At 51.5% G+C, this 25,078-nt stretch overlaps 1 protein-coding gene across 1 annotated transcript; it reads right to left on the bottom strand.

Annotated features, from left to right (window-relative positions):
* Positions 1–19,195: 19,195 nt before the first annotated feature.
* GSTM3 (glutathione S-transferase mu 3) lies at positions 19,196–22,434 on the bottom strand. The gene is made up of 8 exons (XM_002715792.5): positions 22,226–22,434; positions 21,812–21,887; positions 21,445–21,509; positions 20,518–20,599; positions 20,324–20,424; positions 19,874–19,969; positions 19,674–19,784; positions 19,196–19,395 (listed from the first exon to the last, which is right to left on the bottom strand). Exons 1-8 carry the CDS (start codon positions 22,271–22,273, stop codon positions 19,297–19,299), a joined length of 678 nt encoding a protein of 225 aa, XP_002715838.3. The 5' UTR covers positions 22,274–22,434; the 3' UTR covers positions 19,196–19,296.
* Between the last annotated feature and the right edge of the window lie 2,644 nt (positions 22,435–25,078).

The following is a 25,078-nucleotide window of genomic DNA, read 5'->3' as shown; positions in this document are numbered from 1 at the left end:
CTGGTACTGCTGACCTGTGGATCTCATAATTGTTGCTGCGTGGCTATGCTATGTGTGCCAGGATGTCTAGCAGCACCCCCAGCCTGTACCAGCTCCATGCCTGCAGCCCTGCACAGAATGGATCAGGAGATGGTTACCTGAGAATGGACCCACGTGGGGAGCCTAGGCCGGGGGCGTGGGCCAGTCTGAATAGGTGGGGAACATTTGCAACAGGAAGTGCACTCGGCCAGATCCACTGGTATTGTCTCTGCCTTGTGCCATGCAGATCCTGACTTCCAGGACTTACTACAGATGACACGGAGTCTCCCCGCGTTCTCTACTTCACACCTCACCCAGCGGGGTTGAAACCTGTGTTGACATCTGGGGTTCCCACCCTGCCGTCCTAGGAAGTGCTGGCTGATTTCCACACCTGTGTTTCTGCAGTGCCCTTTCACTTATACACCCATTTCTTTGTCAATGTGCCGCTCATCTCTTCATATATCCAGTATCTCTTAGGAAGTTAAAACAGCAGAGTCAACCTCAGGCCCATTCATTGGCTATCTCTTGGTTTTGAAGTAGGCTTCTGACGTCCACTATGGAAGCTGGCAGGTAGGATGTCTTTCTTTCTTTTTTTTAGATTTTTATTTATTTATTTGACAGGTAGAGTTATAGACAGTGAGAGAGACAGAGAGAAAGGTCTTCCTTCCATTGGTTCACTCCCCAAATGGCCGCAATGGCCGGAGCTACACCGATCCGAAGCCAGGAGCCAGGTGCTTCTCCTGGTCTCCCATGCGGGTGCAGGTGCCCAAGCACTTGGGCCATCCTCCACTGCCCTCCCGGGCCACAGCAGAGAGCTGGACTGGAAGAGGAGCAACCAGGACAGAATCCGGTGCCCATATGGGATGCCGGAGCTGCAGGCGGGGGATTAACCTAGTGCTCCACGGTGCTGGCCCCAGGACGTCTTTCTTGGGCAGGTTATAGCGCAGGTCACAGGTCACAGTGACTTCAAAGGCCAGTGGAGCCACCCTCTCCTGCCCAAGAGCACTTCCATCAGCGGCTAAAGCCAGCGCTAGAATCCATGGACCAGGACAGCTGAGGCTTCGTCCTGGCCAAGCCACCCTACACTGTGGGGAGTCCTCCAGGCTCTCCCCTGGACACCAGCTGTGTCCTCGGTCAACAGTAGGGCAGGGCTCTGGGCCCTTCTAAATCAGGTTCTATAGGCTGCTCACAATCCCTCTGTGGCCTCTGCTCTCTAGGTCACTGCCAAGGGCAAGGTGAGAGTCTCCTAGCTGACTTATAGGACATTTCTGAGCACCTCATTGATGGCCCATTGTGGGATTGGTCTGGTTTCTGAATTTAAATTCATCATTGTGGGGTTGGTGGTGTGGTGCGGCAGAGGAAGAAGCCCCTGCAATACAAGGACTCCAGCTATGAGGAAGAGGAACTCGATGGGGGACGGTAATGCACCTGCCTGCTCTCACCTCTGCCCAGCCCCTGCCGACTGGCACAGAGCAGTCCCTGTGTGGCTGCCTACTGCTCACCTGTGCAGCCCTCACCAGCTGGAGCTGAGCCCGCCCCTCCCGGGTCCCCTGGAGGGTGCAGTGTGACCTCTCAAGGCAGGGCGCTGGGCACTATGGCTTCTGCCTTATGGTTTCTCTATCATTTTTGTAAGCCTGTGGCATGTAGAGTCCAGAGCCCTTATAATCATTCTTTCCCCTCGGATCTTGTCATGTGAGACTGAGTGGTTCACATCCCAGATCCCCTGTCTCAGGGGAGGGGGTCCTGCCCTAGACTCCTCGGCAGGGTCCTGGGGGAGAGGGCTGCACACTGGGGAGGTTTTGTTCTCACTTCATCTAATCCACAGCTCCCAACTATGATCAAAGCCAGTGGCTGAGTGAGAAATTCACCCTGGGTCTGGACTTTCCCAATGTAGGTGCAGGGGACAGGATGGGGGGTGGGAGGGTGGGGTGGGAGGTAGAAGGTATCTGTGCCTCCCTCTCCTTCCCCAGCTTGGAGGTCTGAGGTCAGGGCCTTGTGCTCACCACTGCCCTTCCTGGTTCTCTACAGTACTTTTCCGTGATGTTCTGTGTCATAGCTCACTCACTCACTGCACAGAGTGTGTGCTTAGAGCCTGCCATGGGCCGGGCACAGAGGGATGCCGGGTGTCTCGTCTGCCCCTGCTCGGGGAAGGGGATGCTGGGAGCCCGGGAGCCCAGCTGACTGCCCTGGTCACCACGCAGCTGCCCTACCTAATTGATGGGACTCACAAGCTCACGCAGAGCAACGCCATCCTGCACTACCTGGCCCACAAGCACGGCCTGTGTGAGTGGGGCTGGCTGCAGGGTGGGGGCGGGGGGCGTCCCCTGGGCGTGGCTGGGCCTGGCCGCTTAGGTCTCTGTGGTGTGGGCTGCAGGTGGGGAGACGGAAGAGGAGAGGATTTGGGTAGGGCTGAGTCACAGGCGCTGGCTGCAGCCGTCCTCTGGCGGATCAGCTGTGGCCTCTGAGAACCTGCACCACCTAGAGCTGGTGATCGAGGACCTCCCCGGTCAACAAGGGGCGGTGGATGTGGTGTGGCTGGGGTTGGCAGTCGTGGACACACACCTGCGCAGAGTTCAGCTGGAGCCGTCAGCCCTCAGCACCACTACAGCTGCCAATCACTGACCCATGTGGTAAGGCGGGGGTGCAAGGAGCTGTCCGACCTCATCTTGGACATTCTGGAGAACCAGGTTATGGACGACTGCGTGCAATTCGCCGTGGTCTGCTACAGTCCCGACTTGTGAGTCCCTCCTCGGGGGGCTGGCACAGGCAGCATTTTCATCAGGATCCCACTGATTTGATTGGTTTAAAGCCAGGGGAGAGGCAGAGGTAGAGAAGTCTTCCAGTTGCTGGTTCACTCCGCAAATGATCACAACGGCCAGGGCTGGGCCAGACCAAACTTAGGAACCAGGAGCTTCTTTTGGGTCTCCCACATGAATGCAGGAGCTAAGCACTTGGGCCATCTTCCACTGCTTTCCTAGGTCATTAGCAGGGAGCTGGATGGGTCATTAGCAGGGAGCTGGATGGGATGATTGCTGATTTGAAGCCAGGAGCCAGGTACTTCCTCTGGGTCTCCCACGTGCGTGCAGGGGCCCAAGGACTTGGGCCATCTACTACTGCTTTCCCAGGCCATAGCAGAGAGCTAGATCGGAAGTAGAGCAGCCAGGACTCGAACCGGCACCCATATGGGATGCCAGCACTGCAGGCAGCAGTTTTACCCGCTATGCCACAGTGCCAGCCCCTAACCTAAGCATTCAAGAGGCTCTGGCTGCCCTTGGAACAACTTGTCTGAGATGGGCTGGCCTGGTGTGCTGGGCCACAGTGTCTCAGTCCAAGTGGTCAGAGGTGTTGTGGGTATTGCACACGAGGTCCCTGCAAAGCAGGAGGACTCAAGGGGTGACCATGAGTTGAGCAGACTCCCCTATTCTAGCTGTTGGGTGGCACAGCAGGCTGAGCCTCCACTGGCGCCCCGGGCACTCAGTACCAGAGTCCTCCTTCCTGTTCTGCTTCAGGTCCAGTTTCCTACTAACACATCTGGGAAGGCAGAAGAAGGTGGCCCCAGGGCTTGGGTCCCTTGTCCCCATGTGGGGAACAGGAATGGAGTTCTGGGCTCCTGGCTTCAGCCTGGCCCAGACCTGGCTGTAGAGGCCATTTGCAGAATGAAGCAGCAAATGGAAGATCTGTTTCTCTATTGCTCTGCCTTTCAAATATATACAAACACACATCACACATACATATACACATACACACAGAAATCTTTAAAAAGAATCCCTAGGGGCCTGCATATTGTGGCAGAGCAGGTTAACCTATTGTCTGCAGCACTGGCATCCCATATGGGCACCAGTTTGAGTCCTGGCTGCTCCACTTCCCATGCAGCTCCCTGCTAATGACCTAGGAAAGCAGTGGAAGATGGCCCAAGTGCTTGGCCCCTGCATTCATGTGGGAGACCCAAAAGAAGCTCCTGGTTCCTAAGTTTGGTCTGGCCCAGCCCTGGCCATTGCGATCATTTGCGGAGTGAACCAGCAACTGGAAGACTTCTCTCTACCTCTGCCTCTCCCCTCTCTGTAACTCAGCCTTTTAAATAAATGAGTAAATCTTAAAAAAAAAAAAGATTCCATTTTAGAGGAGCGTGAATTCTGCTAAAATTGAAGTTAAGAACAAACATCAAACGTAGTGAAACTTGAGTGGAAGAATGGTGACACCATGGATTCTTCACAAAAAAGTTTGTGCGTACAACGCCCTCAGGAAATCTGTTTACAAACGGCAAACTCATTTAAGAAGGGCAGGGACAACACTGAAGATGTAGCCTGCTATGGCAGACCGCACCAATTTGCAAAGGGAAAAAGCTTCATCCTGTTTGTGTCCTAACTGCAAAGGACTGACGACCAACAGCAGAAACAATGACCGCACCAGAGGCAGTTCAGCCGGCTCAGCTCACACAACCACAGCTGAGCAAGCTTGCGGCTCAGTGGGCGCCAAACGCGGCGTGTCCAGATCGGCTGCAGATAAGAGCAGAACTCTCAAAGGAAACTTTCCACTTGTGGGAACAAGATCCTGAAGCATTTCCTCCACACGTGGTACTAGGAGATGAAAATGGCTTTAGCAATGTGACCCCAGAGAAAGCACAAGCCAAGCTACCTGGAAGTGGTCCAGTCAAAGCAAAAGCAGACCAGCCTGGAGCCAAGTTCATGGCCACAGTGTTTCAGGATGCTCAAGGCATTTTGCTGTTGCCTTTTTGCAGGGCCAAAGATGATAACATCTGTCTATTATGAGTGTTTTGAGAAAATGAGCCAAAGCTCTAGCTTTTTAGCAGAAAAACAGCAGGAAAAGCTTCCCCAGAGATTCCTTCTTCACCAGGACGACGCTCCTGCTGAGTTCTCTCTCCAAACAAGCAGTTTTGTGAGGATTTGCATGAGAAGTCATCGGGCATCCACCTGATTTGGTTCTTTCTGACTTATTTTTGCTTCCTATTATTAAGATAAATTTTTAAAGAGCACCGATTTTTCTTCAGTTAATAATGTAAAAACCCCTGCATTGACATGGTTAAGCCAGGGCCCTCAGCTCTTTAGGGATGGAAGAAATGGCTGGTATCACCACTTCCCAGATCTGGAACTCGATGAAGCATCTGCTGAGAAATAAAACTTAGATTTTTATATTTTAGTGCTATATTCACTAACATTTTTATTTGAAAGGCACAGCAACAGAGAAAAAGAAAAAGAGAGAGATTTTTCATCTGCCGGTCCACTCCCCAAATGTCCATAACAACTAGGGCTGGGCCAGGAGCCAGGAGCTCAGATCTCTGTCTGGGTCTCCGAAAGGGGTGGCAGGTCCTGAGGACCTGAGCCATCCCTGCTGTCTCCCAGAGTGTGCACTGGGAGGAAGCTGGACCAGAAGTGGAAGCAGGGTTTGATCCCAAGCACTCCAATAAGGGACGCAGGTGTCCGTGTGGTGGCGTAACCTGCTCTGCCACAATGCCCGGTCCTCTGGCAGCTTCTGGAAGTTCCTGGTTTGATGTCTGTCCCAAGTCCTCTACTCCATCGTTGTTGTAAAGTATCAGCTGCAGTCAACCCATGAATGAACATGTGGGCTATGTTCCAACAGAACTTAATTTACAGAAACAGGTGAGTACGACAAGAAAAAAGCAAACAACTCTACGGTTAGATGGGTGAGGGACTTGCACAGACATTTCTTTGAGAAGATATGCAATTGGCCAATGAGCACATGAAAAAAAAATCACTCAACACCACTAACCACTATAGAAGCACAGATGAAAACTACAATGAGACACCGCTCACACTCCTTATAACGGCCAGAACCAAAAAGCAGAGTGAAATGAGTGTTGATGAGGATGTGCAGAAACTGGACCCCTTTGGCTCTGTGGGTGTGAGTGTCGAATGATACTGCCATCATGCAAATCAGTGGGGTGGCCCCTCAAAAATAAATAAATGGGGGTTGGTACTGCAGCGTGGTAGGTAAAGCTGCCACCTGCAGCGCTGGCATCCCATATGGGCACCAGTTCGAGTCCTGTGTACCCCGCTTCTGATCCAGCTCTCTGCAATGGCCTGGGAGAGCAGTGGAAGATGGCCCAAGTCCTTGGGACCCTGCACCCACGTGGGAGACCCAGAAGAAGCTCCTGGCTCCTGGCTTCGGATCCGCTCAGCTCTAGCTGTTGTGGCCATTTGGGGAGTAAACTAGTGGATGGATGACCCCCACCCCCCCGCCTCTCTGTAACTCTGCCTTTCAAATAAAATAAATAAATATTTAAAATAAACAAATAAATAAATGACAGAATTACCATATGATGCAACAATCCCATTTCTTAGGTATTCCTTAGAAAGAATTAAAAACAAGGTCTTTGGGGCCAGCACTGTGGCTTAGCGGATAAAGCCATTGCCTACAGTGCCCACATCCCCTATGAGTGCCCGTTCATGTCCCAGCTGCTCCACTTCCAATCCAGTTCCCTGTCTATGGCCTGGGAAAGCAGCAGATGATGGTCCAAGTGCTTGGGCCTCTGCCACCCACAAGGGAGACCTGAGTGAAGCTCCTACTTTGTCCTGGCTCAGCCCTGGCAGTTTTGACTACTTGGGGAGTGAATCAGTGGAGAGAAGACCCCCTCTCCCTCCCCACCCTCCTATACTCTTTCAAATAAATAAATGAATCTTAAAAAGAAGCAAGGTCAGCCGGCGCCGCAGCTCACTAGGCTAATCCTCTCTGCCTGCAGCGCCGGCACCCCGGGTTCTAGTCCCGGTCGGGGCGCTGGATTCTGTCCCGGCTGCCCCTCTTCCAGGCCAGCCCTCTGCTGTGGCCAGGGAGTGCAGTGGAGGATGGCCCAAGTGCTTGGGCCCTGCACCCCATAGGAGACCAGGAGAAGCACCTGGCTCTTGGCTTCAGATCAGTGCAGCGCACTGGCCAAGGTGGCCATTGGAGGGTGAACCAACAGAAAAGGAAGACCTTTCTCTCTGTCTCTCTCTCTCACTGTCCACTCTGCCTGCCCCCCCCCCCCCAAAAAAAAGCAAGGTCTTCAAGAGATAATTGTATATGTACACCCATGTTCATAGGAGCCTTATTTTTTTTTTTTTACTTTTTTCTTTTTTCTTTCTTTCTTTCTTTCTTTCTTTTTTTTTTTTTTGACAGGCATTGTGGACAGTGAGAGAGAGAGAGAGAAAGAGAGAAAGATCTTCCTTTGCCATTGGTTCACCCTCCAATGGCCGCCATGGCCGGCATACCGCGCTGATCCGAAGCCAGGAGTTAGGTGCTTCTCCTGGTCTCCCATGGGGTGCAGGGCCCAAGCACTTGGGCCATCCTCCACTGCACTCCCTGGCCACAGCAGAGAGCTGGCCTGGAAGAGGGGCAACTGGGACAGAATCCGGTGCCCCAACCGGGACTAGAACCCGGTGTGCCAGCACCGCAAGGCGGAGGATTAGCCTATTGAGCCATGGCGCCGGCCCATAGAAGCCTTATTTAAAAAAAAATATTTATTTATTTGAAAGGCAGAGTTACAGAGAGGCAGAGGCAGAGAGAGGGAGGTATCCCATTCTCCGGGTCATTCCTCAAATGGCTACAACGGCCAGAGCTGGGCTGATCTGAAGCCAGGAACCAGGAGATTCTTCCAGGTCTCCCACACAGGTGCAGAGGCCCAAGGACTTGGGCCATCTTCTACTGCTTTTCCAGGCCATAGCAGAGAGCTGTATCAGAAGTGGAGCAGCCAGGACTCAAACCAGTGTCCATATGGGATGTCGGCACTGCAGGAGGCAGCTTTACCCACTGTGCTACAGCACCGGCCCCATAGCAGCATTATTGACAACAGACAAAATGTGAAAACCATGGAAATGTCGACAACAGATGAGTGGATAAACAGATTGTGGTGCACACAGATGAAAGCCTATCATGCAGCCTTAAGGAAGGAAATTCCCACACATGCTACGATGTGGAGCAACCACGAGGGCCTGTGCCAAGTGCAATTAAGTCATCTGCATGAAGAAAATTACAGGATTCCACCTGCAGGACATAATCAGGTCAAAAGTCACAGAGCGGGAACACAGAACGGCAGCTTGCTGAGAGCCGGGGAGGGGAGCATAACTGCTGGATGGGTGTAACTTCCGGTTTTATGGGAGAAGAGTTAGAGAGATGGATGGTGCCGCTGCTTACTCAACATTATAACTGTATTTACTACCACTGTGATGTTAAACTTGTTAAGGGAGTGAAGTTTATGTCCTTTTACTGTAATAAAATAAAACAATAAAGACTGAAACAGGGACGGGCTCTCGGAGTAGCTGTGGAGATGCTCATTAAGACACCTGCAGCCCGTGTGGGAGTGCGTGGGTCAGATGTGCAGCTGCGCTCCCCGTTCCAGCTTCCTGGTACTGTGTACCCAGGAGGCGGCAGGTGACGGTTCCATCGCCGGGTCCCTGCACCCGCATGGGAGACCTGGATTGAATTCCTGGCTACTGGCTTCATCCTGGCCCAGCCTTGGTTGTGCGGGCATTTGGGGAGTGGACAAGTGAAGGGGAGAGCTCTGTCTGTCCACCTTTCTCTCTCTGACTCAAATAAATTAAAAAAATAAATAAATACAGTCTAATCGTCAAAAAAAAAAAAGACAAAACACAGCACAACAGATGAGTGTGGTTTCCTGATTCCTGGTCTAGGAATTGAAACTAGATGGGCATAGCTATATTAAAGCTCAAATATTATATTTGAAATTTAAAAGATGATTATCAAGGAGGCTCACATAGCAAATAATCCACATTTAAAAGGAGGGAAGCCGTGATAAACAACAATAACTGCGAATGAAAACAATGTTCTGAGCCGTGTGGTCCAAATCAGACAAGGTGAAAAAGAACATTTTCAAGTCTCCGGTAGAAGCAATCTGAACCACGGGCTTCGAATTTAGGCAATCAAAAAAGGAGGCCTGATGAGGCTGAGGCCCAGCCGGGGATGCAGCCGGGGACCCAGCCCGGGGTCATTTGGCCTCTTCCCCTTCTGGACCTAGAAACCCAGACTCGCCCTGGGAAGGTGGCTGCCTCATTGGCTCGCAGTCGTCTGCTCTTAACCGCAGCTGCCGTGCTTAACAAGGCCCGTACGAAGGGAGGGGTTGCACAGCCGGAGACCCCAGGCCCGCAGCGCTTAGGACACGGGCGATTCCTCCTTCTGTCCCCGTGCCTCGAGGAGGACCTGCGCCACGGCGTCACCCCGGCGCTGGGGATCCTTCTGCCGGCGGCTCCGGCATCCTCCAGCTGCTTGCTCATCGCCTCAGCTGAAGCTGTTTGCTGACTATGGAAGGAAAAGAGAGAAAAAGCTCCAGGCCAGGAAGCAACGTTCGTTATGCAGGCCAGGCACCCGTGGCACCTGTCAGCTGAGATGTGGCCGTGTGGCACTTTGGTGGCCAAGGGCAGTCTCTCCCACACCCCTAAAAGTGGGGATAAAGCTTACTTAGATCCAAATCAGGAGAGACCTCGGGTTTGAGCGAATGCTTTAAAGCAGATAGGGTAGAAGCTAAGGTATTAAACCCAAGCTCTTTATCTTCAGCCAGACATAAAGGGAATGGAATATCATTCAGCATTCCTCGTTGCTAGAACAGGGGAAGAACTTACTAGGAAGATCAAGTATCTCATGGTATCTCCGGGAGGTCCACGGAGTAGCCCTTGGAAGCTGACCTCAGTGCACGTGGGCCTGTCCTGGAGAAAGATCCACGGCCATTGCCAGGCGCAGACACTGCAGCCCCCGCTCATGGCGCGGGCTGAGTGTCAGTCTCACCACGGCTGCCTCCCAAATCCTGATCCCCAGCACCACCCCGTTGTAAACCGACGAGGTAGCATCTGCTTCTTTAGCACTGAGGCCCTGCACCCCTGTGTGTGAGGAGCAGAACCCGGGGCACAGCTACGCCTCCGCCACCAGCAAGGCTGGAAGAAGAGGGAATTAGTTAGGACGAAGTGCAGCTGTAAGTCACCAAAACCTAGTAGAGGCTGAAACAGGACGAAGCTCATTTCTCAGGTTAGAGTTCAGTGCGGGGAACGCTGGCTCCACAGTGCACCTGGTGGCTCAGCTCCCTAACGGTGTGCTCTGCCATCTTCAGCACAGCTTCCATGCTCTGTCACCTCACTGTCCAAAATGGCAGCTAGAGCCTCAACGATCACACCTGTTCAAAAGACGGGCAGGAGGTGGGGTACACAACTGCTTTAATGATGAACGCGCTGCCTGGGATGCGCCCTTACCACGCTGGAGTGCCTAGTTCCAGTCTCGGCCCCTCTGTTTCCAATGCAGCTTCCTGCTGGTGTGCACCCTAGGAGGCAGTGGGTGACAGCTCAAGTGCTTGGGTCCCTGCCACCCATGTGGGAGACCTGGATTGAGTTTCTAGGCTCCTGCCTTGCAGGCATTTGGGGAGTGAACCAGTAGATGAGAGATTCATTTTCTCTCTCTCTTTAATAAAATGAAAAACAAACACAACACTTGACGAAGGATGCAGAGGTCGGATGTCTAACACAACACACCAGCTGCCACCACACAATGCTGCCGCCTAACACAACTCACACTTCCCCGTGCAAACAAAACACACGCGCTCTCTTCTCCCCAGAGCAGGAACGGCTCACAGGGCCATCAACTACTGCATCCAGCTCCGAGTTTTAGTTTTGGAGATTGCGGGTCATGTGAGATTGAGATTTTTTTTAACTTTTATTTAATAAATATAAATTTCCAAAGTACAGCTTATGGATTACAATGGCTTCCCCCCCCCACCATAACTTCCCTCCCACCCTCAACCCTCCCCTTTCCCACTCCCTCTCCCCTTCCATTCACATCAAGATTCATTTTCGATTCTCTTTATATACAGAAGATCAGTTTAGCATATATTAAGTAAAGATTTCAACAGTTTGCACCCACATAGAAATACAAAGTGTAAAATATTCTTTCAGTACTAGTTATAGCATTACTTCACATTGGACAGCACATTAAGGACAGAGATCCTACATGAGGAGTAAGTGCACAGTGACTCCTGTTGTTGACTTAACAAATTGACACTCTTGTTTATGACATCAGTAATCACCCTAGGCTCTTGTCATGAGTTGCCAAGACTATGGAAGCCTTTTGAGTTCACCGACTCTGATCATATTTAGACAAGGCCATGGTCAAAGTGGAAGTTCTCTCCTCCTTTCAGAGAAAGGTACCTCCTTCTTGATGAGCTGTTCTTTCCACTGGGATCTCACTCACGGAGATCTTTCATTTAGGTCATTTTTTTTTTTGACAGTGTCTTGGCTTTCCATGCCTGAAATACTCTAAGACCTGGAATCAACCTAAATGCCCATCAACAGTAGACTGGATAAAGAAATTATGGGACATGTACTCTATAGAATACTATACAGCAGTAAAAAAACAATGAAATCCGGTCATTTGCAACAAAATGGAGGAATCTGGAAAACATTATGCTGAGTGAAATAAGCCAGTCCCAAAGGGACAAATATCATATGCTCTCCCTGATTGGTGACAACTAACCGAGCACCAAAAAGGAAACCTGTTAAAGTGAAATGAACACTATGAGAAACGGTGACTTGATCAGCCCTTGCCCTGACTGTTGATGAACAACTTAATACGTTATCCCTCTTAGTTTTTTTTGTTTGTTCTACTTAATACTATTGGTTGAATTCTGTAATTAATACACAGTTATTCTTAAGTGTTGAAACTTAACTGAAAAATGATCCCTGTTAAATATAAGAGTGGGAATAAGAGAGGGAAGAGATGTACAATTTGGGACATGCTCAAGCTGACTTGCCCCAAATGGTAGAGTTACAAACATGCCAGGGGATTCCAATTCAATCCCATCAGGGTGGTGTGTACCAATGCCATCTCAGTAGTCCAAGTGATCAATTTCTGTTCACAGTTGATCATAACGATAGGACTAAGAGTCAAAGGGATCACATAAACAAGACTAGTGTCTGCTAATACTAACCTATAGAATAAAAAAGGGAGAGAACGATCCAACATGGGAAGCAAGATACACAGCAAACTCATAGAATGTCAGATGTCCTAAACAGCACTCTGGCCTCAGAATCAGCCCTTAAGGCATTTGGATCCAGCTGAAAAGCCCATGAGATTGAGATTTTGCAAGTGACAAGCTAAATGTCCATGACTCCCAGTTCACCCTATAAAACACAGTAGGAGAATGGGAAGTGGGGAAAAGGGGGAATTAGGGATCTGCATTCTGATTTGCAGCTCCGCTGTTTTGCATTCGTTGCTGTGCTGATAGGATGCCCTGCTGTGGTGAGAAGTTCCAAAGTTGCATTATGAGCCTTTTATACTCAACATTCAGCTCCCTGCGCTGGTTCTTGTCTCCACCGCCAGTGACCTCTCTCTCAGGTTCGCTGTCATCCCCTCCATTGGCCTACACTTTCCTACCTTGTGTGGCATGTGTGGCATGTGTGGCATGGGAAGGGAAACCTTTACTGATAACACACACGCCTGCTGCCACCACACGGTAACCAGAGACTTGGAAGCAGCACATGAGACGGGCCAACCCTGACGGAGTCCGGAACCACACTTCCTATGGATGCCAGTTCCAGCTTTTCTCAACTTCCTTCACCTCAGGGGGAGGCCCCAACAATCGCCTCACCGAGGTACAGTCCTACCCACACGGCCCTGCAGTCCCCTTGCATTTCCCACTTTCCTTCGGCTCTCTTCCTACTTGAAGCATCTACTTTTTAAAAAATGATTTTTTTATTTACTTATTTGAAAGGGTCTTCCAGGTCTCCCATGCAGGTGCAGGGGCCCAGGGATTTGAGCTATCTTCTGCTTTCCCAGGCCACAGCAAAGAGCTGGATGGGAAGAGGAGCAGCCGGTGCCCATATGGGATGCCAGCACCGCAGGCGGCGGCGGCTTTACCTGTTACACCATAGCACCAGCCCCAAAGCATCTGTTTTGGAAAGGACACAGTAGGGCTCACAGTTTGAAAAGAATACGTGTATTTAATGCTGCACCAGAGTTGATGAAATATAGATCTGATAATAACTCTAATTGTCCTTCAGTCTTCCAACAGCGGTGCTACCCTGTTGGTCCTATTCCTTTTCCCCCTGGTAACACAGCAACACTTGTTTATTTCAAACACAGGACCATCCTATGCCCCTGGCCAGCCTCAGAGTTCTTGGCTGGCCCCCTAGGACTTCCCAGAACCTGGACTTCTGCCCCAACTTCAAACACTTGTACCTGAACTCTCTGTTGTAAGAACAGGGCATTCCATTTTTCTGTGTTTTGTCTCCCAACTGGAACACAGAAGATTTTTTAACAGTTCCTTGAGGGCATTAGACGCTATGTCAAGCAAGCTCTTCTCTTCTCCTCCAGTTCTCATTAGAACGCGGGGAATCAGTGCAGGATTGTGAGTGCCTACTGGGGATCAGGCTTTAGGTGAACACTGAAAATCTGCCTGGGACTGGCGCTGTGGTGTAGCATGTAAAGCCACTGTCTGCAGTGCCAGCATCCCATATGGGTGCCAGTTTGAGTCCTGGCTGCTCCATTTCCCATCCAGCTCTCTGCTATGGCCTGGGAAAGCAATAGAAGTCCTCGGGCCCCTGCACCTGCATGGGAGACCTGGAAGAAGCTCTTGGCACCTGGCTTCGGATCGGCACAGCTCTGGTGGTTGCAGCCATTTGGGGATTGAACCAGCGATTGGAAGACCTCTCTGTCTCTCTGCCTCTACCTCTGCCTCTGTGACTCTGCCTTTCAAATAAATAAATAAATTTTTAAAAGGAATCTGCATAAGACATAGTCCCCGCTCCCAGGTGACTTAGAGTTTAGTGGCAGAAACAATTTAGTGGCAGAAAAAAAAAATAAGCAATTAGAGATCAGTGTGTCACGTGTCCACGAAAAAAAGCAGGAGGAATGTTGGCCAGGGTAAAGCAGATTTCAGGGGCTTATTTCCCACTTGTGCTCCATACCAGTGTGGGCCACTGAGGGCCCTGCTCTTTGTGATGAGAAACCCAGACTGATGAAGGCTTGAGCCTGGCAGCTGCTCCTACTCACAACCATGGTGGGAAGCGGGTTTGGGGACTTATTAGAAAGCACGTGTGATTTCTACACGTGTTTGGCCAACGCAAGTTCCGGGGCTAAGCTGAATTTCAGCAGAGTCGTGAAATTTGCCCAAAGGGAAAACAATGGGAAAGTCTTGTGGCCGTCATCAACGGTCTGCCAGGGCTATCTGGTGTGACCTCCAAGCCTGGCACTAGGCAGACCAAAGGGGCTCGGGGCTGGGGCTGCGGGAACAGCAATTATCGGAGCGCAGCGAGACAATATAAAAGGGAACACAGTGCTTTTGGCTAATTGATAAAGACACAATTATGCAACGTTGCTCTGTTCCAAGTGTTCTAGAAGTACCGAGCGGGTGCTCCTAACAAGCTCACAGGGGACGGTTCACAGAGTAGACGCTGAGTCCCGCTCCCCGGGGATTCCCAGAGGCACACTAGGGCTGCGGGTGGGGGGTGGGGTGAGGGCGGGTGGACGCCTGCCACAGTCGCGGTGGAAAGCAAGCGGCGGGCCGATCGTGGGGAGAGTCTGTTTTGTTTCGCCGAGGCTACAGAACTACAAATATTTAAGGCAGGGGAATGATGCGAGCAAATTCCCACTGGCGGACCCCAACTCCGCCTTTTTCCCCCAGTGCCCCGCTGAACTCCCAAGTCCCTCGATATGGGCACAGCGCAGCTCGTTTGCGCCCCCTGTGCCGCAGCTGGAAGATAAGGAAGCCCGCCAAACCGGCGCCGCGTCCTCACTGACCCCTACTCCGCCGTGGTATCAGCGAAGCAGCTCCGCAGCGACCTGTCCTTTACTCACAGAAACGCTTTCCTTCCGTCAGCCAGCTGCTCACCCCTCAACCATGAACACAAATGAGTTCTTAATGCCTTCAGGGGTTGATCCGCACCCCAAACTTAATGCAATTGTTACAAGGTTTTTTTTTTTTTTTTTTTTTTTTTAAGTAGTTCTCCCTGAGGCTACTTGCATGAACTCATCATTGGCATATTAATTTCTTAATATTCATGTATCTCTGCCCACGGGATGACACAGTGTCTCCCCGTGCCCGGGCTCGTCTGGGCTATGTCAGAATGAGAGTTAGAAGCCCTGGGACTGGAAACCCGCCTTTCCTATGGGAGGATCCGGTCTCCTCGGTGGCCTTGCGTGCTTTCTGGGCCAGTGAGGTTCCTGGTTCTGGAGAACTACCAGGTGGATTTTCACCAACACACACAGTACCTAGAACAAGCGGAACACGTGGTTTGCCTGGGGTCTATCTGGAATTCATGTGAAATCCACTTCATCCACATCCTGTGCTATACACACTTCTCCTGCCCATGGCTCACCCCCTACCAGGCTGTTCTCTCCAGCCATCTTCTTCCCCAGGATCCTCTGCTCCAAGGACTACAGGGCCAACTTCCTGTTTCCTTGCCTTCTGTCCTGTGATGAGCAGATTTGAAGCTGGCTGTGGTGATGCCACTCTTGGTACTCACTTCCTGTGAAATGTCCTCTCTCTGAGTGCAACTTGCAGTAGAACAGGTGTCAGGACGTCACTGAACACCTCACACAGGACACTTCTCTACTCGCCATACTGAGCAGGTCCCTTTGGGGTGGCCTCCAGCTGCCAGCCAGGAAGAAACACAGGCCCCTCTGTCCAGCAGGGCACGAGGGACTGAAGTCAGTCTACAGTCATGTGGCCCTGCTAAGATTGTAGCCCTGGCTGACACAGGAGTGCAGCTTGGAGAGGCACCTGAGCAGAGGACCAGGCCCTGGACTCCTCACCCACAGAAACTCGAAGTAATAAATGTTGTCCGATTTGTGCTAATACTGTTACACAGGAATAAACAGCATATTCCTGGCACTGGCGTTGTGGCTTAGCCAGTTAAGCTGCTGCCTGCCACACCAGCAACCCATTTGGGTGCCAGTTCTAGTCCTGGCTGCTCCACTTCCAATCCAGCTCTCTGCTATGGCCTGTGAAAGCAGCTGAAGATGGCCCAAGTGTGTGGGCCCCTGCACCCATATGGGAGACCTGGATGGAGTTCTAGGTCTAGCTCAGCCTGCTGTTGTGGCCATTTGAGGAGTGAACCAGCAGATGGAAGACCTCTCCAACTCTGCCTTTCAAATAAATCACGTTTCAAAAGAGACTACCTTTCCAGTATATGTTTATAAAGAAATTAACATTCCTTTTTAGATTCCTGGTCACACTATCTACTCTCAGAGGCATCCTCATCTTCTCGGACAGCCCTTAAATCCAAGAGATCTGCCCTTCCAGTATTCCACCCCTTTGCCTCATGGAAACCCACAGCAGCCCCTATCAGACAGCAGAGAAACTCGTCAGCTTTCCACCTCTTCCGGCCAAAGGCTCCCACACCTGAGGCGCCTTCCTGCTTATAGCGGTGACAAAGGCATCAGCTGAAGTGTCCACTTAGCATCCTGTGTTTGCGCTATCCCTTCTGAGGGTGCTGGCTCTCCTAGGTACTCAGGCCCTCCATCCACCCTCACTGGAGAGATCTTGGCTTCTAGTCCACAGGGGCGTGCTTCGGGCCAGTGCTTCCTTGTCTCAGGCTGGAGGCCACTAGAGACTTTCCTATGCAAATGGACAGGGAAGCCAATTCAATCTCCACAGGGCTGTTTCTCTGACATTTGCTTTCTTCCTTTAAAACGTGATTTTATCACACAAGGAATACACAAATACCTGCACACACTCTCCCAGCAAAAAAAAGAAAATCTTGGCCTTATTTTGCAAGTCCCTTTAACTTCCACCCTGGAACCTAACCCTTTCTCCCATTTGCCTGAAGAGATGTTACCAGGCCCTCTGCTACGGACCACATGCATTAATGGATCTACACCTTTTTAAATCATGACAGCTGCCATACTGTACACAACACTCTGCAAACTAATTTTAAAATGCAGTGCTTTGGCACAGTAGGCTAAACCTCCACCTGTGGTGCCAGCATCCCATATGGCTGCTTGTTTGTGTCCTGGCTGCTCCACTTCCGATCCAGCTCCCTGCTGATGGCCTGGGAAAGCACTGGGAGAGAGCCCAACTGCTTGCACCTACATGGGAGACCTGGAATAAGCTCCTGGCTCCTGATCAGCTCAGCTCAGGCTGTTGCAGACATTTGCAGAGTGAACCAGCAGATGGAAGATCTTTCTGTCTCTCCCTCTGTCTGTAACTCTACCTCTGAATCTTTTTTTAAAAAAGATTTATTTATTTATTTGAAAGATAGAGTTACAGACAGAGGTGAAGAGAAAGAGAGAGAAGTCTTCCATCTGCTGGTTCACTCCCCAGATGGCTGCAACAGCAGGCGCTGTGCTGATCCGAAGCAAAGAGCCAGGAGCTTCTTCCAGGTCTCCCACATGGCTGCAGGGGCCCAGGGACTTAGGTCATCATCTACTTTCCCAGGCCATAGCAGAGAACTGTGTTGGAAGTGGAGCAGCCAGTACTCAAACTGGCGACCATATGGGATGTTGGCATTGCAGGTGGTGGCTTTACCCACTACGCCATAGCGCCAGTTCCAGTAAATAAATCTGAAAAAAATGCTACTTTTTTTTTTTTTTTAAATTCAATGATGTATCTTGGGGATTTCCCCAGGTCTATACAAATCAGTCTCATTCTGTTAACTGCCATGTGGTACTCCATCGCTGACAGCTGTTTACTTACTGCCGACAAGGCCATAGCCAACATCTTTGTGTATGCATCATAGAGTAGGATTTGAATTTCAAGATACTGACATATGTGTCCCTTTACAAACCCACTAGCCTAGAAGTACTACCCCTGTGCTAAGCCTTGCCAGCACTTTAGAGAGCAACACCTTTGGTCACCTGATGGAAGAATGGTCACTTGCTGTTCTAATTCACAGCTCCGTGGGTAACATCTTTTAAACATTTTGGGGGCCACCAATATTTCTATATTTAAATTGCTTATGCATATTTTGTCCATTTTTAAAAACTGCCATGACAGTTCTTTAATCTTTATACTTTTTTCTGAATTTGTCATTTAAGTTTGCTTATTTTTAGAACTTGATGCTGTTCAATTGGTAAACCTTCCCTTTCATGGTTTTCACTTTTTATGCCTTAATAAGAGAAATTTTTCCTAGTCAATGACAAACATTCTCCAAGTTCTGTGAAAACTCCAACAGCTTTGTGTTTAATGTTGGGCCTTAAATATCAGATAAATAGGCCGGCGCCGTGGCTCAATAGGCTAATCCTCTGCCTTGCGGCACACCAGGTTCTAGTCCCGGTCAGGAAGCTGGATTCTGTCCCAGTTGCCCCTCTTCCAGGCCAGCTCTCTGCTGTGGCCCGGGAGTGCAGTGGAGGATGGCCCAAGTACTTGGGCCCTGCACCCCATGGGAGACCAGGATAAGCACCTGGCTCCTGCCATCGGATCAGCGTGGTGCACAGTCTGCAGCGTGCAGACCACGGCGGCCACTGGAGGGTGAACCAACAGCAAAGGAAGACCTTTCTCTCTGTCTCTCTCTCTCACTGTCCACTCTGCTTGTCAAAAAAAAGAAAAAAAAATCAGATAAATCACACATAAATTATTTTTAGGGAATAGTATGCTAGTGTTTTATTATTTTAAATTGGTAAGCAACTATTCCTAGGCTGCCAGTTTGAAATACCACCTTTAAGGGCTGGCGTTGTGATGCAGTAGGCTAAGCTGCCTCCTGCCATGTCGGCAACTTCGATCCAGCTCCCTCTGCTAATGGCCTGGGAAAACAGTGAAGGATGGCCCAACTCTGTGGGCTCTTGTAGCTATGCAGGAGACCTGAATGAAGCTCCTGGCTCCTGTCTGGCCCAGTCCTGGCTTTTGAGGCCATTTGGAGAGTGAACCAGCAGGTAGAAGATATCTCTCTGTGTCTCTCCTCTCTCTGTATCTCTGCCTTTCAAATAAATAAATACTTTAAAAACACCACTTTTATCACACTGAATTCCCATACACACAGGTTTCTGAACTTCAGTACCGCAGTTTCAGCTACCACCAGGTCCTCACAGGGCTCCAGTCCCTTTAGAAGCCCTGATCTTTGGGCGTGTGACCTTTATTTCCAGCACCCACTCTCAAGGTTTGGGCAGGACCTGCTGGCCCTGACACTAAACTGGCGAGGAAGAGGATCTCAGTGTTGCCGAGTTCCCATCCCGACACTGATCCTTCTATTCGTCTCCTTATTCTCTTCTGGCCCAAGAGAAAGCCAGCTGGACACCAGTTTAAGCACAATTTATTAAAAAGAGCAGAGAAAATGGACTGCAGGCCCCCTGGACACGGGAGTGGGGAGACAGCACGCAGCGATCGGTGCGCCCTGCTCAGCACAGACTTCGGTTGCCCCACTTGGCCATCTTGTTATTGATGGGCATCTTGAAGAAGCGGTCAGACTGCATGTAGGCCGCAATCTTCTCCAAAGCCTGATGGGAAAGCACACGAACCCTTGTCAAGAACCCAGCCCAGCCAAACAGCCCGCCACGTCCACAGGCGGCCTGTCTCCACCTTCCCGTGTCTTGCAGCCAATGCCTCTGGGGTGCAGATATCAGGACTTTCCCAAGACTCAAAGGTCTACAGGTGTCCAACCGCAGATCCCTGCGGGTAAAAGCTGGTGGTGGGCAGGATCTCTCATAGTGGGGTCTGTTGGGACCCGCGGGTGGGCACATGTTTTTGTAAGAATGGGGTTATCAGAGAGCATCACCTCAAAACGGCACATAAAGGCCTTCAGGTTCGGAAACTCATCCAGGCACTTGGGCTCAAACATCCGGTTCTGATCTAAGACGTCATAGGTGAGAAAATCCACGAAGGTGAGCTAGAAGGAGACAGTAAGACGGTCAGATTTGGGGAGTTCATCGACACTGCAGACACAGTGCGGTTCCCTCTTCTTTCCCTTCTCCGCACCTTTTCTCCTGCAAACCACGAGTATTTCCCCAGGAAGAGGGAGAATTGCTTCAGCTGCCCAGGTAGCTGTTCCAAGTACTGAGGCTTCATTTTTTCCTGGGAAAAGAGAGATGCAAAGAGAGCAAGGAGCGCTGTTACCCCCTTCACAGACAGGACGGCTGTTAGCGTCACAGCTGAGCACGGCGCAGGCCGTGGGTAGACACCTGGGAGCCCCCTCTCACTGCCTTTACTTAGGGGTGGTGGTAGAGAAAGAAGGGGTTAGGAAAGCAAGGAGGGGGCTAACAGCAGAATTATATGGCAAAACCAAAAAATAAGGAGATCTGCTTCTTATTTTTGCAGGGGCTGGTGGGAAGGCAGCAGTAGCAGAATGGAGTAGAAGTAACTCTTGGGTTCCTAAATACTCCTCTTCCTGATGCTCCACATTCAGCCAGCGTGGCTCAGGAAACTCACGTGGTCAGAGTTGTAGCAGAGCCGCACCAGCTGCATACGGAAATCCATTATTTGGTTCTCCATGATGTCCACTCGAATCTTTTCTTCTTCAGTATCACCACCTGCAGGCCAAATGACAACAATGCACCCTTGGGATCAGACACCCCCAGGTGAGCAAATCGCCTGCTCTCCCTTACCAGGCCTACCGCACTCACACATGTTGTGTTTGCGAGCGATGTAACGCAGGATGGCATTGCTCTGGGTGATCTTGTTATTCCCATCCATGAGGTAGGGCAGCTGGAAGGGCAAGGACAGGCCAAGTGAGCAACCTACATCTCTTGTGCCTCCCCACCTCTCTCCTGGGGGAGAGGGAGCTTGCAAGGCAGTGAATAGGAGAGAAAAGGTGTCATGGTGCGAGAAAGAAGAAAATCCGGTGGCAGCTGGGTGCTGAGCTGAGTCTAGCAAGGATCCTTAGGCTCGTGTGTGTGCATGTGTGTGCAGGCCATAGCACCTTTCTCAGAATAAGCTTTCCAAAACCATAAAGCCAATTCATGTATTTACACAGGTATAAGACATTTTAAAGCAAAATTATGATAGGAGGGTACTTCAAAAAGTTTCTGGATTAATGGAAATACAAGAAAAGTTTATTTTAGTGCAAAAAAATCTTGAAATTCATGCATACTTTTTGATATTTTCCATCAATTTTTGCATGGATTTCAACATTTTTGCACCAAAATAAACCTATCTTTTAATTTGCTTGCATGGACTTTTTGAGATATCCTCACAGTAAAATGTGAATATGTGTGGCCCAGCAGAAGTAAGAGTGACCACACTTTCAAAGTCGCGAATATAAATAACAGTAAAGATGCCCACAGCACATTTAATGGAATATGGAGACTTGATCCCTACCAGTGACAAACACAGTCATGGTTAATAACTGACATCACTTCACCACAGGAGATGCTAACTTGTTAGTGGAAAGGAAAACATTTTATTTTCTCTCTGCAGTTCAAGAACCCTTGAGTCTTATCCATCCAGGTTAAATGCCCCTATGACCCTGCCCCTCGGAGCAGGAAGAAGCCGCGGGGATGGATACCCGTCCAGGCCTTCCCTCTGCTCCCTCTCCCCCTAAAGCCACCTACATTGGGAAAGTCCAGATCGAGCTTGAATTTCACATCCAGCCATTGGCTTCGATCATAGTCAGGAGCTGTAAGAGAGAGACGTTAGGGGCCCAACCTCCTGAATACCCTGCCTAACGAGGAGTGCAAAGAGCCAAAGAAATGGCTTAGTTTCTTTACCTCAAATTCCCAAGGCTTAACCATTTCGTGTCTGGGGCCCATCTGGTTAAGCATTTAGGCGGGGTTCGGGCAGAGGATGCGGCTCTCCTCCCACAGGGCACAGCAGGGCTCCCCGGGTTTCGGGGGTGGGGGGACGTCCCGTGGGACCTCGGCGGGATGCCACTCTCTGGGCACAGCGGGCAGGTGGAGGGCCAGCTCCGGGCAACATTACCTTCGCCGCACGTGTACCGTTTCTCCTCGTAGCAAGTATCAGTGAACTCCAGCAGCAGGCGGATGGCGTGCGCCAGCTGGGGGAAGACAGCCCAGAGTCGGCGCCTGCGCGGCCGCCACCGGCTCCCAACCCCCGCCCGCCAACGTCCCCCGGCCCCGGGCTGCGGGGCCCCTGCATGCCGCCCGGGCGGTCGTTAAGCGGTCCCCAAGCGCGGCCCCGGCGGCCCGCAGCCCCCCGCAGCTCCCCGCGGGGCCGAGCGAGGCGAGAGGCATGGCAGGGGCGGGCCGGGGGGCCCGGCGGCTCGGCCGCGGCTTCTTGCGCCGCCCCGCGCTGACGGGCTCCGGAGGAGGGCGGCTTCTGGCGGAGGTCGCGGACCCGCAGAGACGCTCGGCCGGCCGCTGCCACGGCACTCACCCCCCGGATATCCCAGTAGCCGAGAAGCATAGATGACGTGGACGACATGGTGAGCCCGCCACTTCGACGCCAGCGAATCTTTGACGACCGGCGGCCGGCAGGCAGAGAGGGTTTATAGTCGACGTAAGTGGGTGGGGTCAACGTGAGCTCCTTGTCTTCGCCCCTCCGCCCTCGAGCGCCCTCTCCGCGCGCCAGCGGGGCCACGCGCATGCGCGACTTCTGTGGGTCCTGGAGTTCGGGGCCGGGCGACCCCAAGAACCCCGTGGGAGTGCGGGTGAGCGCGGCGTTGAGACTCCACGCTTAATCCATTAAAAGTGCCAGTCAAGGCGGGAAGTGCACCAACACCTAGGCAGTAGGGACCCTAGGGACATGACCATGGAAGGTGAAATCCATACCATACTTACCTTATTTACCAGGCAGGAGAATGGAGTGGGATGGGAGGGCTGGGGCAGTCCCCCAGAGTCGGACTGCCAGCCAGTCTTTGGGGTGAAGGGGGCAGGGGAAGAAGAGGATGAGGACCAGAAACCCGTTAATGACAGGTAGGAAGCATTCGAGGCAGCGGGCGTCGACCTCAAGTACTGTGGAGCGAGAGAGCTCTTCTGGGCAGCACAGGTGGTTCTAAGAGGGTCACAGGGAGGAGGTGGGCGTCGGAGCAAGGCCACTGGGAAGGGATAAGCTCTGGACACTAGGAGTGCAGTTCCAGGCAGGAGGAAGGCGGAACACTGGTTAGGGGTGGGGGGGCGGCAAGTCCTGCAGATGCACGAGGCTATGATGGGGCGCAGGGAGAGACACAGCTGTGGGGCCGGGTGGCCCAGGACTCGGACTGCCGGGGAGGGGGTGGGGTTCGGATGTTTTTCCTCTGCTCTACAGGGAGTTTTTGGATCTCCCCCTATCTGACAGAAATAGAATGCAGGCCACACATAGGACTTAAAAATTCTGTTTCTAGTAAAAAGAAACAGGTGAATCGATTTGAATAGCAGATTTTCTTTTAAGTCTGTATATTCCCCAAATAGGACAATCTCAGCCTGTCACTAATATAAGTAGGACTGAGATATTCTTCCGCTGCTTTTTTTTTTTCAAGATTTATTTATTTACTTGAAAGTCAGAGTTACACAGAGAGAAGGAGAGGCAGAGAGAGAGAGAGCGCACGACATAGCAGAGAGCTCGATCAGAAGTGGAGCAGCCGGGACTCGAACCAGTGCCCATATGGGATGCCAGCACTGCAGGCGACGGTTTTACCCACTACAGCACAACACCAGCCCCCTTCCATTGCTTTTTTAAAACACATCTTGAGTCATTCTACCCACATTTCACTTGCTCAGTGGCCACATGTGGCTTGTAGCTGCTATATTGGACAACACAGGTTTGGATACGCTGCTGAAGTGAGTGATACTGTCAGACTCTGCATCCGGGAAATTAATCTAGCTTCTTTGTGCACGATGGATTGGAGGAGGGACGAGGCTGTCATGTTTCATTTGCCCCTGCAAACAGCCCCCCAACAATGTGTATGAACATGCCTGTTAGGGCAGGCACTGATTACAAAGTTGAAATCAGCGGCCCCAAATCCCTGCCCTCAAGAAGGTGACATTCTAATGGAAAGATGCAGAAATAAATGAATATGTTGTAAGTCAGCAAGTGGTCCACATCCCGTGGAGAGAGAAATAAGGCAGAGATGAGAGAGGAAGGGTGTTAGGGTGGGAGTTGGTGGAGCCCCAGCAGGAAGGGGATTTGTGTTCTAAAAAGTGTGTTCATGGAAGGCGTCCCTGGGATGCTGACCTTTAAGCAAAGATGTGCAGGAGATGAAACATCCAACCACTCTGTCGTGGGGGCCACCGTGGCCGCAGGAGACCGGGGAAGCTCCAGGCAGAGGGGAGTCAGCACGGCACAGACAAGAGCGCCATGGGAGCGAGAGTGGCAGGGAAGAGGCAGGGCTGCGGGCTGGGGTGGCCAAGAGAACCGGAAAGAACTGGCAAGTGGGAGAACCCGGGAAAGCACTTGCAGGTGTTTGGAGGAGGGAGTGAGCAACCACCTCCCGCGTGGCAGAGAGGTCAGATAACGTGGACACTGAAAATTAACAGTGGAATCTAGCAGTGTGGGTGGCCTTGACCGAGCAGGAGGCTGCGGGCAACCCTGCAGCCCCGGGAGGAACCAAGCTTCTGAGTGTCCGCCTGGGAAAGCAGCACAGAGTTGCAGCCAGTCCAGAGAGCTAGGACTTGTCAGTTGGCTGGGGGAGGGGGTGGGGGTGGGGAGAGCAGAGTTCCTACCTGGCCTCCCTGCTGGGCCTCCATAGCACGCTCTGCTCTGAATTTCCACTCCCCTAGCCTGGGTGTGGGGAATCACATTCGTTCATTAGTTCATCTGGAGCAAAGTTGGGACTTTTTAAATGGACATTTCAGTTAAAAAAAAAAAAAGGAAAAAGTGCAGATCGCATGGGGGTGGGGGTAGATGAATGTATGCAGCCCGGGCCAGCGGCAACCTAACCTGGGGTGCATGGTTGGCATTTCCCAAGCCCCAGTGACTAGCCAGGCAGTGGACTCAGCCTCCCATCTGCGTCAGCCGATTCATTCAGAGGTAAGCGTCCCAAAACAACCTTGTGAAGTGGCATTGTGCCCATTTTATCCAGGGAGAAACTGAGTCCTGAGGAGGCTGGGTGAGCTGCGTGAGTCCCTGCGGGTGGCCCGGGATTTACAGCTAGGTCCGTGTGATGGTCTGGCAAGTGCTGGGTCCACTGTACACGGCTACACAGACAGCCCCTCACCCCGCCCCAGTCTTCTCTGAGGAATCTGGGGAGCACTGGGCAGAAGCACTTTGTTTTTCTGGTTGGGGTGGGGGGCAGGGGTCCCTGCTTCTAGG

The sequence above is a fragment of the Oryctolagus cuniculus genome, chromosome 7, assembly GCF_964237555.1.
Source record: "Oryctolagus cuniculus chromosome 7, mOryCun1.1, whole genome shotgun sequence".
Classification (NCBI taxonomy): domain Eukaryota; kingdom Metazoa; phylum Chordata; class Mammalia; order Lagomorpha; family Leporidae; genus Oryctolagus; species Oryctolagus cuniculus.
The sequence above is the reverse complement of the archived record's forward strand: the minus strand, read 5'-3'. Positions and strand labels throughout refer to the sequence as shown.

Coding starts and splice junctions, on each gene's coding strand:
- GSTM3 (XM_002715792.5), bottom strand. CDS start 22,273: ATGTCGTCCACGTCATCTATGCTTCTCGGCTACTGGGATATCCGGGGG. Junction 21,888..22,225: donor GCTACTGGGATATCCGGGGG/GTGAGTGCCGTG, acceptor GTCTTCCCCCAG/CTGGCGCACGCCATCCGCCT. Junction 20,425..20,517: donor CGCTCGCAAACACAACATGT/GTGAGTGCGGTA, acceptor TTTGGCCTGCAG/GTGGTGATACTGAAGAAGAA.